This window comes from Nanorana parkeri, unplaced genomic scaffold (genome assembly GCF_000935625.1).
Source record: "Nanorana parkeri isolate BGI_ZX_2015 unplaced genomic scaffold, ASM93562v1 scaffold98, whole genome shotgun sequence".
Classification (NCBI taxonomy): domain Eukaryota; kingdom Metazoa; phylum Chordata; class Amphibia; order Anura; family Dicroglossidae; genus Nanorana; species Nanorana parkeri.
The window spans coordinates 2238837-2259824 of NW_017306366.1; the positions used below are offsets into that span (position 1 = coordinate 2238837).

The 20988-nt window shown below is 39.2% G+C and overlaps 1 protein-coding gene across 1 annotated transcript in view; it reads left to right on the plus strand.

Moving 5' to 3' along the window:
* Positions 1-18647, plus strand: part of TREH (trehalase) — a 26545-nt gene extending 7898 nt beyond the window's left edge. The window contains exons 3-15 of the mRNA XM_018552851.1: positions 2143-2290; positions 5934-6021; positions 6123-6223; positions 6334-6426; positions 6625-6741; positions 6828-6950; positions 10164-10213; positions 10307-10495; positions 11582-11799; positions 12866-12977; positions 14454-14566; positions 16263-16316; positions 18430-18647. Of these exons, the coding sequence (XP_018408353.1) occupies positions 2143-2290; positions 5934-6021; positions 6123-6223; positions 6334-6426; positions 6625-6741; positions 6828-6950; positions 10164-10213; positions 10307-10495; positions 11582-11799; positions 12866-12977; positions 14454-14566; positions 16263-16316; positions 18430-18570 (1547 nt within the window). The 3' untranslated portion in view covers positions 18571-18647. The remainder of the gene's footprint in view (positions 1-2142; positions 2291-5933; positions 6022-6122; positions 6224-6333; positions 6427-6624; positions 6742-6827; positions 6951-10163; positions 10214-10306; positions 10496-11581; positions 11800-12865; positions 12978-14453; positions 14567-16262; positions 16317-18429) is intronic.
* The last annotated feature ends 2341 nt before the right edge of the window (positions 18648-20988 follow it).

The following is a 20988-nucleotide window of genomic DNA, read 5'->3' on the forward strand; positions in this document are numbered from 1 at the left end:
CCCCCCCCGTTTCTGCTCTGCCAGGCTGCTGCTCGGATCAAGGGAATTTTAGAGGGGACCCCACGCATTTTTTTGTTTTTGTTTTGTTTTGAGGTTTCCCGTAAATATCCTACCAGACCTATAGGGGGAGACCACTTGATGATTTATTTATTTTATATGATATTCAGAAAATGTTTTGGATGCAACCGAATTTCATTATCGGAAAATTCAGATAAGGTACATTCAGATTAATTATTTCTTTGATTTGGAGATTGGGACGCATCCGAAAGTCTGAATTTCTGAAAATATGTACGAATTTAAAATTAAACGAATTGCACATGTCTATTTAACAACAAAAGTTCATTCCAAATGACATTCGGGATAATTTTCAGATGCACTCAGTGGCTGTCAGAGATCAGAGTAAAAAAGAGTCTGGAAAGATTAACAAAAGGGTGAAGAGTTTGGAGAAGGAAGGAGAAGTGAACAATCTAGGCCAAAATAGCTGATTTGGAAACATTCTCCAATTCAGCTCACTTTCCAGTTCAGCTATGTTGTCCTAGATTGTTCACTTCTCCTGCCTTCTCCAAACTCTTCACCCTTTTGTGAATAACCCTCTGGCAGCATTTGTTTGTGAAAAACTGGCTGCATGAACGGATACAGAGGGTAGTAATCAATTAGTCATTTTCTAATTGGGCAAAAGTGCTGAGTGGGGCGCCACAAGGTTCAGTCCTGGGAACGATCCAGTTTATCTTATTAATTAACTACATAGAGATTGGAATGAAAAGTTCAATCTTGGTGTTTGAGAATGATACTAGACTGTGTAGAGACATAAATTCACTTCAACAGGACCTAGAAAGCAAATTTGCGGCATGGGCTACAAGATGGCAAATGCTATTTAATATTGAAAAATGCACGGTTATGCACATGGGAGCAAAGAACGTGCATGCAAAATACTACTCCCGAAAAAACGAAATATCCGAACCGAATTTTCCCGCAGCTTAAATGTCTAACTATTCTGCATTGGTGTATAATGTATTGCTGGAATTTGTAGTCCATCTAGAGCTTAGAGATAGTGGCAGAACTACCTGGGCTCAGTGATTGCAGCTAGGGCCAGGCCCGGGCACTTCAGCACTGTCCTAAAATCATTAGCCTGTATTGTCACATGACACTAAAAAAAGGTATCGCTACTAGTACTCGGTCAGGAAAAAATGGTATTGATGCATCTCTACAAACCGGTGAGGCAGAGCCTCACCTGCCGTTAAGGAGAACTATGAGGTTAGTGCTTTTCACTCATCCTCATAGTTCCAGCCGACCTGTGACAATGAAATTGTCACAGGTCGGCTCAGTAGATCGGGAAGTGAGCGAACACATACCGGCGTTCGCTCACTTCTCGATCTTGTCACGGCAGAGAGCTGTGACATGGGTGGGACTGGATTCCCCCCTCCCCGCTCCTATCCTCCAGTGCTGACTGGCGGAACGGACTGGGGAGGGGACGGGTACAGCTGGCTCTGCCTCTAGATAGGCAGAGCCAGCTGTCACTCACGCAGCTGGGCGGATCCAGACATAATTGTCGGGATCTGCTTCAGCTGCGGCGTCTCAGTATACCGTGAGCTGTAGCGTGCGGTATACTGAGCCTAGGGTGACGGGAGGACGCTAGTTTGTGTCCTCCTGTTACCCTAAGGAGAACTATGAGGAAAGCCCTGACCCCATAGTTCTCCTTTAAGATAAAAAATAAATAAATTATCCTTACGCTAATCCACTGACGAGCTCAGCCTCCGCTCTCCGAGGCTGGCAGAAGTGATACAGCGGGTGCCTGTTACCAGCAACTGACTGGTTACACAAAATGTCTTAAGCAGGAAGGGGTGGGGCAAATTTGGATTGGGGGGTCCCCAAGTTTAGTCTTGCCTAGGGCAGTACAAAACCTAAATATCCCACTGGTCCATATAGTAAACTGAGTGGAAAGTTATTCACATCAAGGACACCCCAAAAGGCGCAAAGGCACTCTTCATGACTGGAGGAAAAACGAGTTTGAACTCCACATATCAAAAGGGCTCTTTACTGTAAGAGTGCTGAAAATGTGAAATCTGTGTTTTTTTCTTTTATAGATTTCAGTGAAGTTTATAATTTAACCTAACTTTGTAACTATATCCATTTACTTCGTAGCCAAGATAATAAAGAGATTTCAAAGTTTATTTCTGAGGCCTCCTGCTAGACAACTGACCAGAGAACAATTGATTGGATTTGTGAACACATCTTTCTATGACCCTGGCACAGAGATGGAACAATGGAACCCACCAGACTGGAATGAAAGGTACAAAGAAAACAAGAAAAACACTTTTTTTTAACTTTTAAGATTTGTGTAAAGCAAAAAAACATATTTTAACAGAAAAAAGGAGGTATTATAATGAAGTGTCTATGTACAGTTGCCTCTTCTGGTCTCTGGTCTACTTTAATACAATCATACTAATGAGGCCTTTTCTCAGGTTGTGTAAAATAACATACATGAATTATAAAGTGGAAAAGCAACTGTACAAAGAGGCACATTATAATACAGTCATGGTGCCTGAGAAAATGCTATCTGTTGCTTAACTCTACTGACATCATTCTAACTCCTCTTCAATGGATTATACCTGGATTTTAGTAATGCAAACTGAACCAGAGAAAGTCAAGGGATGCCGTGTTTTTATTCAAAGTCTGTTTCCTGTTTACCTCAGTTTTCCTATATGCTTGTGGAAGTCAGTTAGCTGACTTTACTTCCATTTCCACCACACTAAAACTATCCCTGCAACCGCAATCAGCTCCATGCCACCAGAGTATTTCACTTCATAATGACTTCACAAACAGTTTACCAGGCGTGGGTATATATAGTATACAGTATATGGTAATGTAATGGCTCTAGGATGCTATGATTTAAAACAGGATAACCCTTGTTTTGATCATAAATGTTTTAATAAGAAATGTTTCTTGACCCTATTAGCCAGTATGGTGCAATTCTTTAGTGCTCTCGATGTTGCAAAGGAATTGGCAGAGCGTTCAACAACAAAGATGGTGGCTGAGGTCTATATTGGGCTTGCTCATAGTGAATAACGGTTACCCTGACAGAGATTCTCCCCTCCCCCATCCTCTTCTCAGAGTGCATGTCCACACTTGAAGAGTGCAAACGAATGTGAACACTGGCCTAGCCCCAAAGAGGCCAAGTAGATCCAATAAGCATTTTTCTACATGCAAGAACACATTTATTGTGATGATCTGGCACCATGCTATGATAGTCTTGCCACAGTCTTGTTCTCAGTTGGTTTGCTGTCTGGGCTTTGACTGAACCAGTTTAGGACATTAAGGTGGCTGGTTTGAAAACACTTTGTTTATGAGCTTTGGGTCATTGTCCTGCTGTAAGGTGAATGTCCTCCTCTCTCTAAAGAATCTTGCAAACTAAAGTAGATTTTCTTCCAGTGTTACCCTGTGTACGGCAATTGATTCTATCCATATTCTTCCTAACCAATTTCCCAGTCATTTCCAATAAAGAGCAGGTCCACAGCCAGGGCCAGATTCCCTACAAGGCCACTGAGGCCATGTCCTCGGGGTGTCAGGGTGTAGAGGAGCGGCACAGCCAATACTGGCCCTTTACATTTTTTAGGAAGTTTGGCTGCCTGAGGTCCTGAGCTTGCCGGGAACTTCATGCAGCTGTCTATGATAGTACCGGTCCGGCTGCACATTGCCTCCTCCTCCCTCCTGGTGCTGGCACAGCATAGGACAGACCCACACCCAACAGCACAGCCCTGGAGCCCAGCACAAGCCAGGAACCCACCCATTCAGCCCTAGAGTGCCCAGCAGCCACATGCAGAGCCCTGGAGAGCCTTGCACCCACCCACACAGCCCTGGGGAGACTTGTATGCATCCCTGGTGAGACCTGCACGCATCCCTGGTGAGACCTGCATGCATCGCTAATGGGATCTGCACGCAGCCCTGCTGAGACCTGCACGCATCCCTTGTGAGACCTAAATGCATCCCTGGTGAGACTTGCATGCATCCCTGGTGAGACTTGCATGCATCCCTGGTGAGATCTGAACGCAGTCCTGCTGAGACCAAAACGTAGCCCTACCTCTGCATGCACCCCTTTATAATTGCTGTGTAATCATGGATTAAATGGTTCTGTAGTCCTCTATAGCTGGTTGCCATTCTCCATTGCTGTATAATTATAAACAAACTGCCCTAAAATCATTAGTCTGTATTGTTTTTGAAAAAATGTTACATTTCCCTTTAAGAAAAGGTATTAGTAATTGGTATCGGCAAGTATGGAAATATGTTTATAAATGATCTATTCTAACAGTCATTGGTAAATTGCGAGAATGGTGGTGGTGGGTTTGGCAGGGAGGGGGATGCATTGAGGAACCTGGCCTTGGGGCAACAGAGAGTAAATCCGGGCTTGTCCACAGCATGACCATCTGTCTACTACCACAATGATTTTTGGTTTCTTTAATCCTCCCTCACCATAACTTGTCTGGCTATACTATGTAATTGGTCCCTAAGTTCTACTCCTTGTAAACCAAGACATTAACACTGTATGATATCAGATAGTCCAAAACAGTTGTACACAGTTTTGAATTAATATCTTTATAACATTAGACCGTGTCTTTGCTATAATCCAGGAGTTTTGGATGCACTGTTGGCAAAGGGACATGTGGAATGATTTGCATGGCCCCACCAACTATCTTCAAATGAGGAATAACCATATTGTTTCTTTGCTTTGTGGTGGAAGTAATGATATGTAAATGCTATCTTTTAAGAAAGCTCTGCTGTGCTAGCTTAGTGGATTTTAGTGGATGTTTTGTTTTTTTTAAGCCCACCTCATCATAACTAATCTGGATATACCGTACGTTCCAGACATTGTGTAAATAATATTTAAAATGATGCAGATTTTTTTCCACTTCAACCTTATGGACTGTTATATGTAGATCAGTGACATCGAATCTCAATTAGATCAATTTTAATTTAAGGCCAGAAGTCCACAGAGGGTATATACTGTTGCAATGCACAAAATTACCTTGTAGAGTGTTATGAGAAGATGGCATCACTATATAAAGGAAAAATAATTGATGATGATGATAACTGTACAAGAGGTCTGTCATACACTTGTCACTGTTTAACGATTGTGTGTCACTGGTTTCTCTCTCAGTGTAATCTTATCAGTAAGCTCATACTGGTTGAAGACAACATCATTTTTTTTATTTCTAAGTCTCTTATCTCTACACTCCCATAATAAGAATGTCTAATATGCAAATAGCCACTAAAGTATAGCCATTATCATCATGAAATTGTTAAAGTAACATTACAGTGAGAGAGTTTTCAAACTAATTCAAATGCTGATTAAATCACCTACAATAGATGCTAACCCTTACATTTTAAAAGTATTAGCTTCCTGCAGATTCAGCTAGTCCTCTAATCACTGGCACTAATATCTTGTTTTAGGTTAGCTCCTTTCCGTTGCAGGGTCCTTTGGAGCCACCCTTGTGTGTGCTAGTAAGCTGTGTGTGTCTCCACAAACACACAGGCACAGCAAGGCAAGTCACTCCCCTCCTTCCTCCTCCCTTCTCCTTTCAACTTTCCTCTCCCTTCTCTAAGCTAGTAGATGGATGGCTGCTAGAGACTTTGATGTCCCTTTTAATCTTGTACTGGACAGGAGGTTCAGTGAAGCTTAGCTGAGAGAGTTGGAGCTATCTGGAAACATGATGACTGTAAGTGCTTGGGCAAAAATGTAAAGAAATACTTTGCTGGGCAATGTATACTTGTTTCAGTTGAATTCATTATTGAAAAAAATGTTTGCGAGTTTAATACTTTGTAAATATCAAGCATAAAAAACGGTGACAAATTCTTTTAAATTGAGCTTTTCAGTAATAATTCACAATGTGTACTGAAAGTACTGTAAAGCTTCTGCTAATGTTGCTATTGTTTAACAGCCCCAAATTCTTATCCGGTATTGCTAATGCTGAACTTCGCACGTGGGCCCTAAATATTACGTCTCTTTGGAAGTCTTTGGGCAGAAAGGTAAGAAAATAAACTGGATGTTTGAATGTGTCTTCAATCATGACTGTAAATATTATTTTCAATTATCTGGCATGGCAAGAATTAAACTCATTATTTTACAGATCAAAGAAGACGTAAAAAGTAATCCAGATCGCTATTCACAAATCTATGTTCCGAATCCAGTGATAGTACCTGGAGGCAGATTCCGAGAGTTTTACTACTGGTGGGTTTAAATATGCAAGTCTACCTTTCATGAATATGATACAATTGCATATAAACTTTAAATTGATTGAACTCATATAAACTAAGTTATTTCTATTTATTTTGTTTCAGGGATTCATATTGGGTGATCAATGGACTTCTTCTCTCTGAAATGACTCAGACAGCCAGAGGAATGATAGAAAATTTCCTTGACATTGTACAACGGTGAGCTGGGTCAAATCAACCACTCCAGAGTTAGAACTATGTATCAATAGCTTCATGGATACACAAGATTGAGTGAAGGGAAATAAAACTGGGTATATAGATGAAAGTAAAAGCAAATATAACTAAAGATAGAAGAAAGGAAAATGTAATAAATGTGTGTATAGAGCAGTTTCATAGCTTTTGTTTTTAATTACACAGATATGGAATGATCCCTAATGGAGGGAGAATATATTACCTTTGCAGAAGCCAACCACCATTCCTTACTTTAATGATGGATAGCTACCTGGCCAGTGAAAAGAACCTCACCTTTCTAAGGTACCTTCTTGACAGATTGACTGATGAGACTTATCATAGTCAAAGTATCAAATAAATATTTATATTATAATCTCTCTATTTCTAAGGGAAAACATTAATCTACTGGCAAAAGAGTATGACTTCTGGATGAACAATCGTACTGTACCAGTATCAGTCAATGGAAACAATTACACGTTGAATCGCTATTATGTACAAATAGGGGGACCAAGGTAAGAAGATCCTTACTGTAATTTTAGTTTTACTTAAAGTATATCCAAAGTTAAACTTTTTTTTTTAGTTTTTTTTTAGGATATAGTAAGGGAGGGTTAAAACTGTTAAAAAGTTTTTTTTTCAGTCTGTGTCTCATTAGGGAAAATTGCCTTCACATCCTGTCTTGTAGACTCAAGAAGAAGATTTCCCTTCTATTGCTGTTCTGATGGCTACTCAAAATTTTGAATTTACCTTCCCTTTCATTCCCTATGACAATATCAGTCAGGACAAATAGAGAGAGTGAATCTCCCCAAGTGTGTCTCAATATGGAGAATTGCCTTAACTTCCTGTCTTGTAGACTCAACAGGAAGTGAGAGAATATCCTTCCCGAGGGAAAGGGTTTCCCATAGGGTTATTCACAAAAAGGTGAAGAGTTTGGAGAAGGCAGGAGAAGTGAACAATCTAGGACACCATAGCTGAACTGGAAAGTGAGCTGAATTGGAGTATTTTTTCCAAATCTGATATTTTGGCCTAGACTGTTCATTTCTCCTGCCTTCTCCAAACTCTTCACCCTTTTGTGAATAACCCTGTAAGTGTTGGAGGATTTCTTCTACCTAACTGTTCTGGTGGCAACACAAAATTTTGGATTTACCTTCACTTTCATTCCTTATGACATTTTTGTCAGGACAATCAGAGAAGGTAAATCTCCCTAACAGGGACACAGACAGCAATAAAAACTTGACAGTGGCTCCAACCCCTCACCAATCTATCCAAAGCTAAAAAAAAGTTTTGCATTTTGGTATACTTAAACAACTTTGATACAAAACATGTCAACTGTTCATCCACATTAGATGACAGCTGAGCCATAGAATATGTTCCAACCACTGAAATATATTCTTAACCTCAACATTCACACACAAGCTTGGTTAAAGTAAATGTCTGTCATCACGAAACCTAAAAACAATCAATCCACCAAAGCAGGCACCACTAAGTACCTTTGAATGTGCACTTATTTTATGCTCCTGCAGAACCCCCAAACACACTTCGTGAAATCACTGACTTCCCTTTGTCTCGGAGCTCTGAGAGTGGAACCACATTGCATTGTGTGATATCTGAGGCAAGCCCGAGCTCTGAGTCTGAGAAAAGTCAATGACTGTAGGGTCAGTGGGTACCTTAAGCTCACATAGACACTTTCACGCACATTGTTTGGTGTCTGCTGTGCTAAGCTACTGTCAGTTGAATAGGTCTGGGAATTACATAGGTTTACAACAATTATGTCTTGCAAACCTTGTAAACCAAAGGTGGAAGATTTGAGTTTTTAAGAACCTCTACAGTGCAGGCTGGAACATCGGTCTACAAGTAAACCTATTTACGAGTATAGCTTGACTTTTTCCTTTGGATGCATAGGCAATAGATTTGCCTATGTTCTGTGTGCAATGATCAATCCTGAGCAGGGAGTGCTCCAGTGTATACACAGGAAAAACATTAACATAACTAGGAACAAGCTCAGCAAACAAACTTCATAACCATTGCATTCTATTTCATAATGGTGTGAGAAGTATAAACAAAACATGTCTGGATGTATTTTACTCTGAGGTTAAATTCATTAAATGGGGTTAAATATTAGGTTAAATGAGGTAAAATATTGCCCTAAACCTGGAAAACCCTTTATGGCCTCTTATTTAAAGTACACCTGTGCCAAGACCATTAACCCCTTCATGACTGAGGCCTTTTTTTCATTTTTTGCACCCATGTTATATTCCACATTTTAGGCCTGAAAATTACTTAAAATCCCCACACATTATATATTTTCTGAATGCCAAGACCCTATACAATATAATGGTGGTAGTTGCAAATTTTTATGTTGCGCAATATTAGCGCAACTCCTTATTAAACCCCAAAATTTAGTGATAAATTTAATAAATGCCCCAAAACACAACAAAATACCCATTTTTTAAATGGAATATAAAAAGTATTTATTGTGTGTATATCATGTTACGCAGTAGATGATCTTTAAAACAAGCCCTTATAGACCTCTGTAGCTGTAGGTATTGTAGAGGAATTCATCTTTACATTTTAGAAGAGATGCACTAAATTTACAGTTCCTCTTCCCTTTTCTCTGGCAGCAGGGACTTGGCATCCTGTCTGTCCTGTAAGCTGGTGCTGCAAGGTGTTAGAAAGACTGAGTTGAGAATTTTTGTTGTGATTTTTGAGGATGAAGTACCCTACAATGTCCACAGCTACAAAAGTCAGTGGTGGCTTGTTTTAAAGATCATTTTAATGCATGTTAAGGATATGTAAATACTTTGATGTTCATAGTCTGAGCACAGGTGTACTTTAAATAAGATGCTATAAAGGTTTTTCCAAGTTCCGGGAAATATTTACAGATACATTATCTTTAACCTTAGAAGAAGGTACAAACAGACACCTACTTTTTACAGGTGCACTTTGAAACCAATTCCCAGGTATGTTTTCTTTTTTCCAAAACCCTTTCTCTACCCCCTGGCGAAAGCCCTGTTTTTAATTTTGTGATTGATGTCACCACCTAGTTTTACCCAGTTTGAAAATCTTTGTTTCCCAGCAGTGCTGGAAGGAGGAGTCTCCAGGGTAACATTACATAACCTGCAGAACAAATGGGCGCATAGAGGTGATCCGTCAACTGGTGCACAGATAGACGGCTGGAGTGACTGCTCTCCTCAACAAGAAATGCAACCACTAGCACAGTTATCAGCACCATTTTCGGGTTTAATTGGGAGGGGGGAAGGAGTGAGCCAGAGGCAGACAAAAAATAGAGATGTCACGCTTAGCTGGGGCAGTTTCTGCAATTAATTCAAAGACACTTCTGTCCAGACAACAACTTTAAATGATCCGATTGAAGCCAAGCCATCAGAATGACAGGCAGGGAATTAAGATTCTCAAAGGAAAGTTCAGTATTGGCAGCCCCCATTAATCTCTTATGACAGTGTCCCATTAAAAACATGCCAAAAACGGTTTGCCTTCATTACACCCATGAAACGACAGAATTGAATCAATTTCCCCATGCTTAGGAGGCCAGCAACGCTAACATACTTGCATGTAATATCCCTAGGGCTGTGGCAGCGACAGAAAAAGTCAGGATTATTCTAGTTTTTCGTTCAGTTGTAGAGGTCTATGTTCATTACCATCTTAATGACACGAATAGCAGAACATTCAGAAATAGAACTCTAATGGATACAATTTTTTATTATCTACAGGCCAGAGTCTTACTCTAAAGATTATGAGCTTGCTGAAAACCTTACGGCAGGTACGGTAGAAGTTGGTTGTGTCTTGCTACTATTGATATTGATTGCATGCCAAAAAACCTATTTACCAACAGCATTTCATTTTATATATGTAGACGCAAAACCATCACTTTATTCAGACATTGCAGCTGCTGCCGAGTCTGGTTGGGACTTTTCTACTCGCTGGTTCTATGGTCCTACAGATACTTTGCTAGACACAAAAACCAGCTCTGTGATTCCTGTAGACTTAAATGCCATCTTGTGTCGTGTGGAGAGAACATTGGCCAAATTCTACACTGAGCTAGGTGAGATAATAGACACATTTACCCATTTTTAATAACAGAGATCAGACTACCAGATTAGAATTATGAATATAGATTGGCATAGATATAAAGGTACAAAACCTCATAAAATTCAACAAGATATTGTTTGAACTTTAGAACGTGTTAAAATCTACTGTATATAACTCTAAATGCCAATAGATTGCTGAAAATATTCAGTGTCATAATCCATACAAAAATTGGTTGAAATTATAGCAGCAAATATAAAGATGACTACATGAGGACAGTAGGAACGGCTCTATATTTTGGAATGCGGGGCTGATTTATTTTTTAGAGGAATAGAGCAGTTTGTATTTGTATGTTCCATCTTAATAATTCAATCATGAGCAAACAAAAAACCTTTTTTTTAAATTTTCCGCATGAGTGGGTATTTACTAAGATATGGTAATATGCACTTTGCAAAGTAAACATTTACATAAGTGTATTTAAGTGAACAGCCTCTACTCCTTTAGTTAATCAACCCCACCATGTACCGTTGGACCGCTAAACATTTTGCACAATTTCCCTATGAAATATTAGCATGCAGGCTATTAGTGAAGGCTGTGTATTTATCACTGTGACTAGAGCTAAGTGACATTTGTAAAAGTTGTACTGCACTCCACTAAACAATTGGAAACCTTGGTGAAATTGTATTTTTGGTCATTATTTTGTTCCTACTCTACTCATCAGGTGAAAGGGAAATAATTTTTTTCAAATTCTCCTGTACATGTTGAGTATCTTGAACTTAATGGGAGAAGCTGTACAACCTACCCTTCTACACTGATTGATGTGCAACCTTTACACAAAATTGAATTCCACCTTTTACTTGTTTGGATTCCATTGTATGCAACAAAAGTGGTCCAAGACTAACTTATAAACAATAGAATCAGAGCAAGGCCACTGAGGGGGGAAATCCTTTCATCCTAGGCAGTTGTAGCTCATGAAAGAGGTGTATTCTGTATGCTATAATAGGAACCTTTTCTGAATCTTTCTAGCCTTCAGTTAAATGGTAATCGGCTTGCATTGGATTGTTATTTAACCTTTTTCTATCTTCTGCTACTTGGTCTCAAGATATGCCAGAAATGGCTTCCAGGTTTTCAGAAGCCCTAAACCAACGGCTCAAAGCTGTGCAGGCTGTGCTGTGGGATCCAGATCTAGGAGTATGGTTGGACTACAATTCAGAACATCAGAAAAGGAATCCAAACTTTTACCCTAGCAACTTGTCTCCACTCTGGGCTTCATGTTATGAGGACACAGCGGTTGTTGACAGAGTTGTTTCGTATTTGGAGGTAGGTTACATGAATACATGAATAATTATGTATTAATATTTTGCTGGACACTACAAGATTAACATTTTGTACTTGTTATAGACACATTAAAACCTAAACTATTTACCCCATTTCAATCTCCGAGTAAATAGGGCACACACAGTAAAAGAGGGCACACATAGATATGGTGGAGAGTTGAATGTTAACTTAAAAAAATAAAACAATGGTAATCAGGGAATAGAGTAGTGATGATGTTTCAAGTGTTATTAAACCTTAAGTCTGGCCACCATGAAACTGCAGTTATGTAGCCTAGTGTCTGTCAAAAAATAATCTGTCTGAGGACTTTGTTTTCCTTGTTTCCTTGTCAATCACTTCTAATCCTATGTGTTCTTTTCCTGGTTAAACAATGCTGGTCCCAGAGTGGGCAACATCTATGGCTTTGCACAGTTTGGGGATACAACATTTCCCAGGATGACTTTGCAATCATCAGGTGTGGAGGGTAAGGGAGGGTAAACCAGGAACTTCTAATCATACTAGGGCTGCAACAACTAATTGATTGAATTACTGGTTAGTTGGTTGGGTGGTGTTGGGGGAGAGATAATTTTTTTCTATGCAACCAATCGATTAGTTGAAAAAATAATTGGGCAACTAATCGATTATGAAAATAATCATTAGCTGCAGCCCTAAATCATACCCATTCTTTGTGGCTGTATGGCAAAGATTGTAACCACATTCCTTACAGTCCCAGGACTGACGGAGAATATTAGTGCTTACCGGAGTTTTGGGACAGAAAAATCAGTGGGTTTATGCAAGATAAGGTGACCTGATATCTAGCAAACAGCACAATCCATATGAACCAATGTGCAATCCACATATGGTCTGTGTATATGGCCTAAGTATTTTATACTGTAGTCAAGACATTTTTTCACATTGATTTGCCTATGATGTGTTGCAGAATATCGTCCTGTTTGTTTAGGTGTTAATAATAGATTTTGAACATATATACAGTATGTTAAGCACTTTGGGTTTACAAAATCTTTACAATACATATAAACACAATTGCCAATGTTTTTCCCCCCCCCCCCAGAAAAGTGGAGCATTGTCCTACAATAATGGTCTTCCAACTTCTTTCAAAAACTCTGGACAGCAGTGGGATTTCCCCAATGGCTGGCCACCTTTACAACAGATGGTAATTGAAGGTAAGGGTTCAAGAAAAAAGGTAACACTTCCTCTGCTGATCTGCAAGAACTACTTTACCTCTTATATTAAAAGATAACATAAAATCGTTATGCTCCGTTATGCTCCAGTGACCTTTCATGTTGAAAAAATTGAACGGCGCTGTTTGCCCAGTCATTTAATTGACATAACGCAGTTGCTGGTTTCTCACCATATAAACAATGTAATTCACAGAAGAGCATGTCCGTGCTTTCAGAGCACAACAAATACACAGGGGTAACTTTTCCTCCCTTTATGAAGTGGATCAGAGACAGATCTAGACATTGACCAAAAAGGGGGCGGGGTATTGTATATATATTGGGTCAGCATGGTCATGACTGATGATGGCAGGCTGACGTCATCAGTCACACTGAAGCCTTTGCCGCTGGTAACTGTCCTGTGCTTCTAGTCCCCACACACACTAGAAAAGCCAGTCACAGAGCCTCTGTAAAGATTTTTCCTCACTTCCTCTTCCTGTGAATACTCAAAATGTTTGAATTTCCCATACATTTCTGTATAGGAGACAACAGTCACCAGGACTATTAGTGAGGGTAAATCTCTCCTGTGGGGATACAGCAATAAAAACTAGAGTAGAGAATGGGTGTGCAAGCAGAGAACTGGCAAAAACAGAAAATGTCTGCATTCAGTTTTCTTCAGACTCATATCATAAAAAGCCTAGATGTTCCTGGGGTTCTAAGGGTCCACCTTTATCAGGGCTTGGTATTGTTGAACGAAGTACTGTATGTATTGGACTGATAAGATTGGAGTGATCCTAATTTGTAATCAGTATGATTCATCTTTCAGTCCAGTACACATTTTTGCAGTATCAAGCCCTGATGAAGAGAGCCCCCCTGAAATGTTTAGGATTTTCATAACAGGGAAAAACTAAATCTGGACTTTATAAGTTCTGCTTTTGGCACCTTCCTCTTTCTACAATCAGTCCCTTACCAAGCAAAGAGCGGACCTTACCAGCAATAAGAGCGGACCTTACCAGCAATAAAAACTAGAAAGAGGTTCTAACTCTTCCACATTGTATAAACAATTGTCTTGACATACTTTAAGGGGTAAGTGTTAACAACTACCAGATGCTTTTTGATTTAGAGACTATGCTATCAGACTGAGACATGCCAGTGACTATCCCATTTACTCTTCTCCCCCTACAGTCCCACCTCCAGATTTTAGCTTATATGTCCATACCAGAAGGAGGAAGGAAGAGTGAAGTGACAAAATAAATTAACACACACACACACTGCTGCTGACCGTGGCATTAGCCCGTGAGGGCTAAAGTGGAAATTCCAGTCATGACTGCAGAACTTTGACATCAGAATATCCCCACCCGCCCTCTGAAGCTCTGTTGGCCAGCAATGGGTTTTTAGGCTCAGCAGTATATTTTAAAACACTGTAGTGTGTTTCTTATAAATTCTCTGCAGCACATTTAAAATATGTATTGTTTCTGATAGGCCTGGAAAACACGCAGTCTGCCAAAGCCAAGGACATTGCCTTCCGATTGGCCCAAAAGTGGGTCAATGTCAATTATAATGCCTTCAAGAAGTACAACGCCATGTTTGAAAAGGTAAGTTTGTACTGTAAGAAAGCTGGGTTCTCTAAGAAAATGGACAGTGTAAAGCTGGCCATACATCTTACAATCTAACTGTACAGTTCTTGTATAGTAAATCTCATGGCATGATTTCTCATTGGTTTCTTAAAGATCAATTGTGCATTACCCTTTGCTCAATGAAAGAACAATTGTTTGATGCAGCACACATGGGGCCATAAAAAATGAAATAGACTCTTAACTACATGGAGCCCTAGATTGGAAATTGACATTGGGATGGCAGCGTTGTGTGCTGTGTATATATAATGTATAACTTCTGTATGCTATGTTTGCGAGGTATTGCTTTACTTTTTATAGACACTATCACTTTACCCTCATTGGGTTAAGTAACATTTGACTTCACGTTATGTGCAGTCAAATATTTCTATCAGTATTAAAAGTGTTATTAGAACTATTTTGTCCTTATTGTAATATTGTTTATTTTATTTATATCACCGCATTAGTAATCATTGCAAAATGTCAAAAAGCACAAAATCAATACCATTGATAATAAACAATCTATAATAATCCACTACAGCTGATTGATGCTCACCGGCTGGAATCTGTCAAACGTTTACTGTGATCTATTTTCATGCTCTTTTGTAGCGCCCAATATTGCTTCAGTTCAATCATTTTTATTGATCAAGTGATCAGTCAAACTTAAAACTTGCCCTTCATAAAGGAGAATGTATGATTAGATTGGTAGGTGTGAGGCCAGCTTTAGAAACAATGATCATAGTATAGATTATTATAAACATTCTGATTTTTTATTGGAGTTCATTGGTCTAGGCATAGCTTTTAGGTGCCCATACACCTTACAACCATCGCAAGACTTTTGTCTTGCGATGGTTGTAAGCTAGCCTGTTTTCCCTGGTACATTTTGTCTAGTGTTTTATTCACTAGTTCACAAAAAAAACTCTTTCAGGACAGACATTTTATGGACAGCTAATGTACACTTTGATATATGTTTGATCCTGGTCTGAGCACTTGAACCATGTATGTGTTTTATGGATGGGTTCTTTCTGGAAATGTATTTTCTTTGGTTGTGTGTTTGACTCGTCTGAAGTCATTATGCTAATACTTGTGACTGGTTTAAGTAAAAGGGATAATTCTATGATATGATTATCTGTAATCCAGTTATTCTTACCTGTCCCCAGCTTTCTTTAAATCCATTCCCTTCCATGGCTCTTACCTAAACTCCTTGACATACATCTTTATCCTCAGGCTGGACTTTTTTCTGTTCTTTGTTGAATGTCTCGTTTACTTTGGTCTCTTCCTTTGGCACCTCATGTTCTAGTCCACTTGGCATTCCCCTTTCAGATGCTCATGTCCTTGCTTGCCTAGGTATATGCAACTCTCTGAGCTGCTGAATACAGGTATTCCAACTGATCAATATAGCAAACATGCGATGGCTAAATGAAATAATGTATGGAATATTCTTTACTTGTGGACTGAGTTTTAGAAACAGACAATATCAGTATGCATAAGGCTTGAAACAAGAAACAGAGGTTTCACATAAGAAAACACAATGTAAGACACATTAAATAATTCCCTGAACAGCAAAAATGCTGATATAATACTAACAATTATTTATAATAATGTAAAAATCCAAATTAAATGTATGGATTGTCATATATGTGATTGTATCTTTAGCATTTGTTTTATTTTTGAACAGTATGATGTGGAAGGTGATGGTAAACCAGGTGGAGGAGGGGAATATGAAGTACAGGTAAGACCTTCATATTGGAAACTACAAACACTTATATACAGCCCTCTCTGATTTGTATGTTGTCTTAAAAGTCTGATGATTTGTTTGAGTCTTTGTATGACCTTTACAGTCTATTACCCATCTCTAATATTTAGGATTGTAGTCCGGGTCAAAGGGTTGACATTTTGCAGACTATTAATTAGGGAAAGCTTACTGGGTTTTCTTCCTTTCAACAAAATAACGAATCAAAATTTACTGCAAAGATGTTTCTAAAAATAAAAATGTAAAGGAAGCTCTACCATGACTCTGAGCTTACTAGACAACCAAAACACCAATCCAACAACCAAATATTCCAGCTAAAAAAACTGTACACATTTATCAAATATATTTGGCAAGACAGGAGAAGGAGGAGTTGAAGTGAATCACTCGCGAAACAGCCTCCCCCATCTTTTTCCTTGGTCTTCCATGGAGACTGTTCTGTCTCAACCACCAATTTATGTATTTGAATACACTTCCTGAGACTAGTCTGTACGGATAGTATGATAACCCAGCTGATGGTATCCACAGACAGGGTCCAACTCACTATGAAGACTCAGAACAGAATCCAGTGTAGTTTATTCAGGCTTGACAATAAAAAGCATGTGATTCCTAGTCATTTTAAAGGTGCCCATACACCTTACGAATATCAGCCGATTTTCGTATATGCGATCACGTTTTCGTCCGATATTCGTAAGGTTGATGGGCAGTGTACAACCGCAAATACTGTACAATCGATCGACTTTTTACTAACCAGCAGGTTAGAAAATTTTGGTCGATCGTACGATTTTTGCAAGGTTGGTGGCGTTTCCGTACGTCAAAATTCGTACGATTTACACTGCACATGCGCAGACGAAAATATATGTGGTCGATTACCGCAATTCGTTCAGGTGCTTTCTTTTAATTACCATTGATCCAACCTTGCGATAATCGGGGCAGGATGGGACGGCCGTACCAAAATCGTTCGACGGTTCGCTCATCGGACGAAAAGTGTCGTCCGATGATCACAAGGTGTATGGGCACTTTTAGAGTGGAAAGACATTTCTACCTGTAGCCTTGTAACACCCTGTATAGAACCCTCTTACCTCACTGAGGGAGAAGACGAAAAGATATTGGAGGAGAGAGGCTGGAAGTGTCTACTAAAAGACTGTTCCAATTTACACAAAACAACAGGGAGTGAAATGGAAGATCCCAAAGTATATAGAGATGAAGCTGTAGTAATTTGAATCTACCACTAGTTGTCAGGAATATACCATAACATGATGATAAGCAATGAATATATAGCAGAAAATGACAATGGCTGTGGCAGCACAGAGACATATATGGAATTTACCAATAAGAGGGGTATGTTGGAACACAGGATCTTTTCCATGTCCAGATGGTGATTACCAATGATTAGATAGGAGACTAGCCAAAGTACCAAATAATCAAGCGGATACATAGATGAGCACAGAATAGGCAGGTGTGAGTTTAGTTGAGTCATATCCTGTGTAGTACATCGGGAACACACGTAATAGGCTGAGCTGAGTACTAACCAGAGTAGCAGATTAGAATATTTAACCTCATAGGACTCTGATAAGAAGTAACAAGAACCTATGCTCAGGCACTGTTTCAGTGCCCGGAGCCAGATTTAAATTTTTTGAATTTTTGTTTTTGCTGTGCTATGTGCAAGCAGCAGATTTTGACATCTACCAAGTAATAGCCAAGGCCTGCACCTAGGAACAATATGCCGAGCATACTGAACAGGAAGAAGAAAAGTATACATCAGTGGGGTCCTGGATGTGAGCATTCACCAATGGTTTTATTACAAGGTTAAAAATGCAAGCGTTCAAAAGCGCTCAGGTATATTTGGTTGAGATAACCCCCCATCTTCAGACATGGTACAATTATCTGTTTTGAAATGCATTACTGTAATTTTACATTTCTGCTTACAGTAATGGTGAATACCAATAATTGCCATCAAAATATATACATACAAATTCAACAATGTATTAATTCAGTTTTGTTAAAATATAGCTTTTGAAACTCTTAACTGTTGCACTCTGTTAGTGTGTATAATTGCGATTATTTTACCATACTGCTTTATTTTCTTTCTCAGCTGGGCTTTGGATGGAGCAATGGAGTAATCCTTCAGCTGTTGGATGTCTACAAATCACGTCTGACCAGTTCAGCCATCATTACCTCATTCTCATTTCCTGTTTTACTGTTTCCAATATTAATCCTTACTTTATGGGCATAAACATTATGATGCTGCTTACTCCAGACATTTATCCTGAATATATTAATCTCTTACACCATTTGAATTTTTTGCATATGTCTTAAAATATTCATGTACATGAGTCAAGCAGCTCCTTAATGGCATTAGAGCACATTCCTTCCTCTGCACATAGAAATGCATGTATCTTGAGTATACAATTTTCATGTTTTGTGTGTTTTTCCATATATTTTACCTTCATTTACATTTCAAAGGAGAATACTGTGCATCGCCATGTATTCAAATGCATGTACAAGACACATAGGGCATTTTACATGAGTTAGCTCCCATAGCTTGCTTAGAAAAGGTATTTTAGGTGCCCTGTAATAAAATGCATTGATGAGAACTGTACCATTGAAAGTACTACACTTTAGGCACAGTTTAAAGTGCATTAAATGATCCATTACATAACATCACATATATAAAGCTGTTGGTGCGAAACAAAATTGATGTTTTGGATATGCTTCATGCAAGCCATAAACTCTTCTTTTTCTACCCATGAATAATTTTGTTACCTAAGAGTTTACAATCATTGTTCTTATTCAACACTATTGTGCTCTTATGTTTTCAGTGCTCTTCCTGAGGCCCCCAACTCTACCCAAATGTGCTACTTGCAATATTACATGCCTGAAAGTCAATCTCATCTATATCTTTTGTAAATGACTGCGCCTGAGTTTGTCCCTGAATACACGCAGTGTTGAGGCATCAGTATGGCTTCAATATTAAAATTGGAAGCAAGTACTGAGAACTGATCAAAGCAAAGGGGGAGAACATCCTATGCACAGCCAGAGCTGCATACACACACATAAGCAGGCCATATACTGTAAATGTATACATTAGAAAAAATGCTTGATTCCCCTATCCACACCAAACAGCGTGGATGGGGGAATGCCCCCCGACAGGCTATTGTATGCTGAAAGCGTCAGACGTGCCACTGTCAGAATACCCAAACAAATGATTGATTAGCTGTAGTGACTGTTCAGCCAAACTAGCTCCTTCACATAAGTCGTTTTAAAAATTGTTGAATGGAGGGGTGCTAATGAGGCAATACACTGCTGGAATCCCGGTCAGCAGAATTCAAAAGAAAATTGAGCAGTTTGTGGCCATGTTTACACTGAAGACCTCTGCTGAAAGCTGGTGATAAGTTGTCGGTGCTCCCATTCATCATACTGAAGTCACGCAGCACATTGACTTGAAGTCACCAAACACAGGTGTTCAGGGATGCACTCATTCTTCATTGCAAACTGAATAAAGTCTGAAGTTGTGTATGGTGCAGACAACAGCTTCTTCTCCACCTATTCATTGTACAATCCATAAATACCATCATTATCACGCAAACTAGTAAAATAACAAGCCTGAAATATAATAAAAACATGAAAAGAGATTACCAGGCACTAAAATGCGGAACAAAATCTGTTTCAGGTGTCCTTTAACGCCCAGTTATAGTGTGCCCACAATTCTAACTGGCCTCTAAAGTCTATGGCAAGCTTAACACTACAGTGAGAGTGAGAAAGGGAGTTGTTGTCCATCAACAAATCAGGTTTCATCTTTCATAAGCTACAAGAAATAAAAGTGAACTCATATATGAGAATGAATGAATGAATGGGGTCCCATTATCCACAGATCAGCTGTGATCTATTTAACTTTGGACCTCAAGTTGAATAATTAAAGTTAACTTCTAATACCGTCCAGGATAGATTGTAGCTGAAAACTTGACCCGCAATTTCAAATGAGCTGTTCTCAGAACACAGGATTACTGCTGCACTGGAGAAACATGGTGGCTGCCATTGCTGGTCTCGTTTAGAGAACGCTGGTTTTAAGACCCATTCACACTAGATCTGTTGCATTGTGTTGCAATCCGTTCATCAATGGATGCTAAGGTAAGGGCACCGAAATATGAATGGGACCGGTTCACACCACTGCAATCCATTCCGTTGCAGTGCGATGAAAAAACGTAGAGCGTGCTTTACTTTTTTTCAGCACCATATAACAGAACAAAAAAGGATGTAATCACAATGCAACAGAGCAGTGAGAAAAGAAAAAAACATTTGTCCACTCAGGACATGTTAATTAACATAAAGATTGGCAAAAAAAAAAACACAACAGAACAGAATAGAAGCCAACGGAGGTTGAATCTGCAAGTCAACGCACCATCATTTGACTTGCGATTTCCTTCCAATTTTGGCATGAACGCGGCCCTTATGGATATGTCTGGTTTCAGAATTCCAAATCACAAACCTTAAATATGTTTGATGCAAACGAAAGTCAGAGAAATGTCAGAATCTGTATACTTCAGATGAGAGACTTAAACTGCTGAAGACATATCATCATCTTCATCACAACAACCAGGCAACAAACATTTTAGGGAGTCAGCAATGATAGCCCTGTGCGTCTCAGAATAGG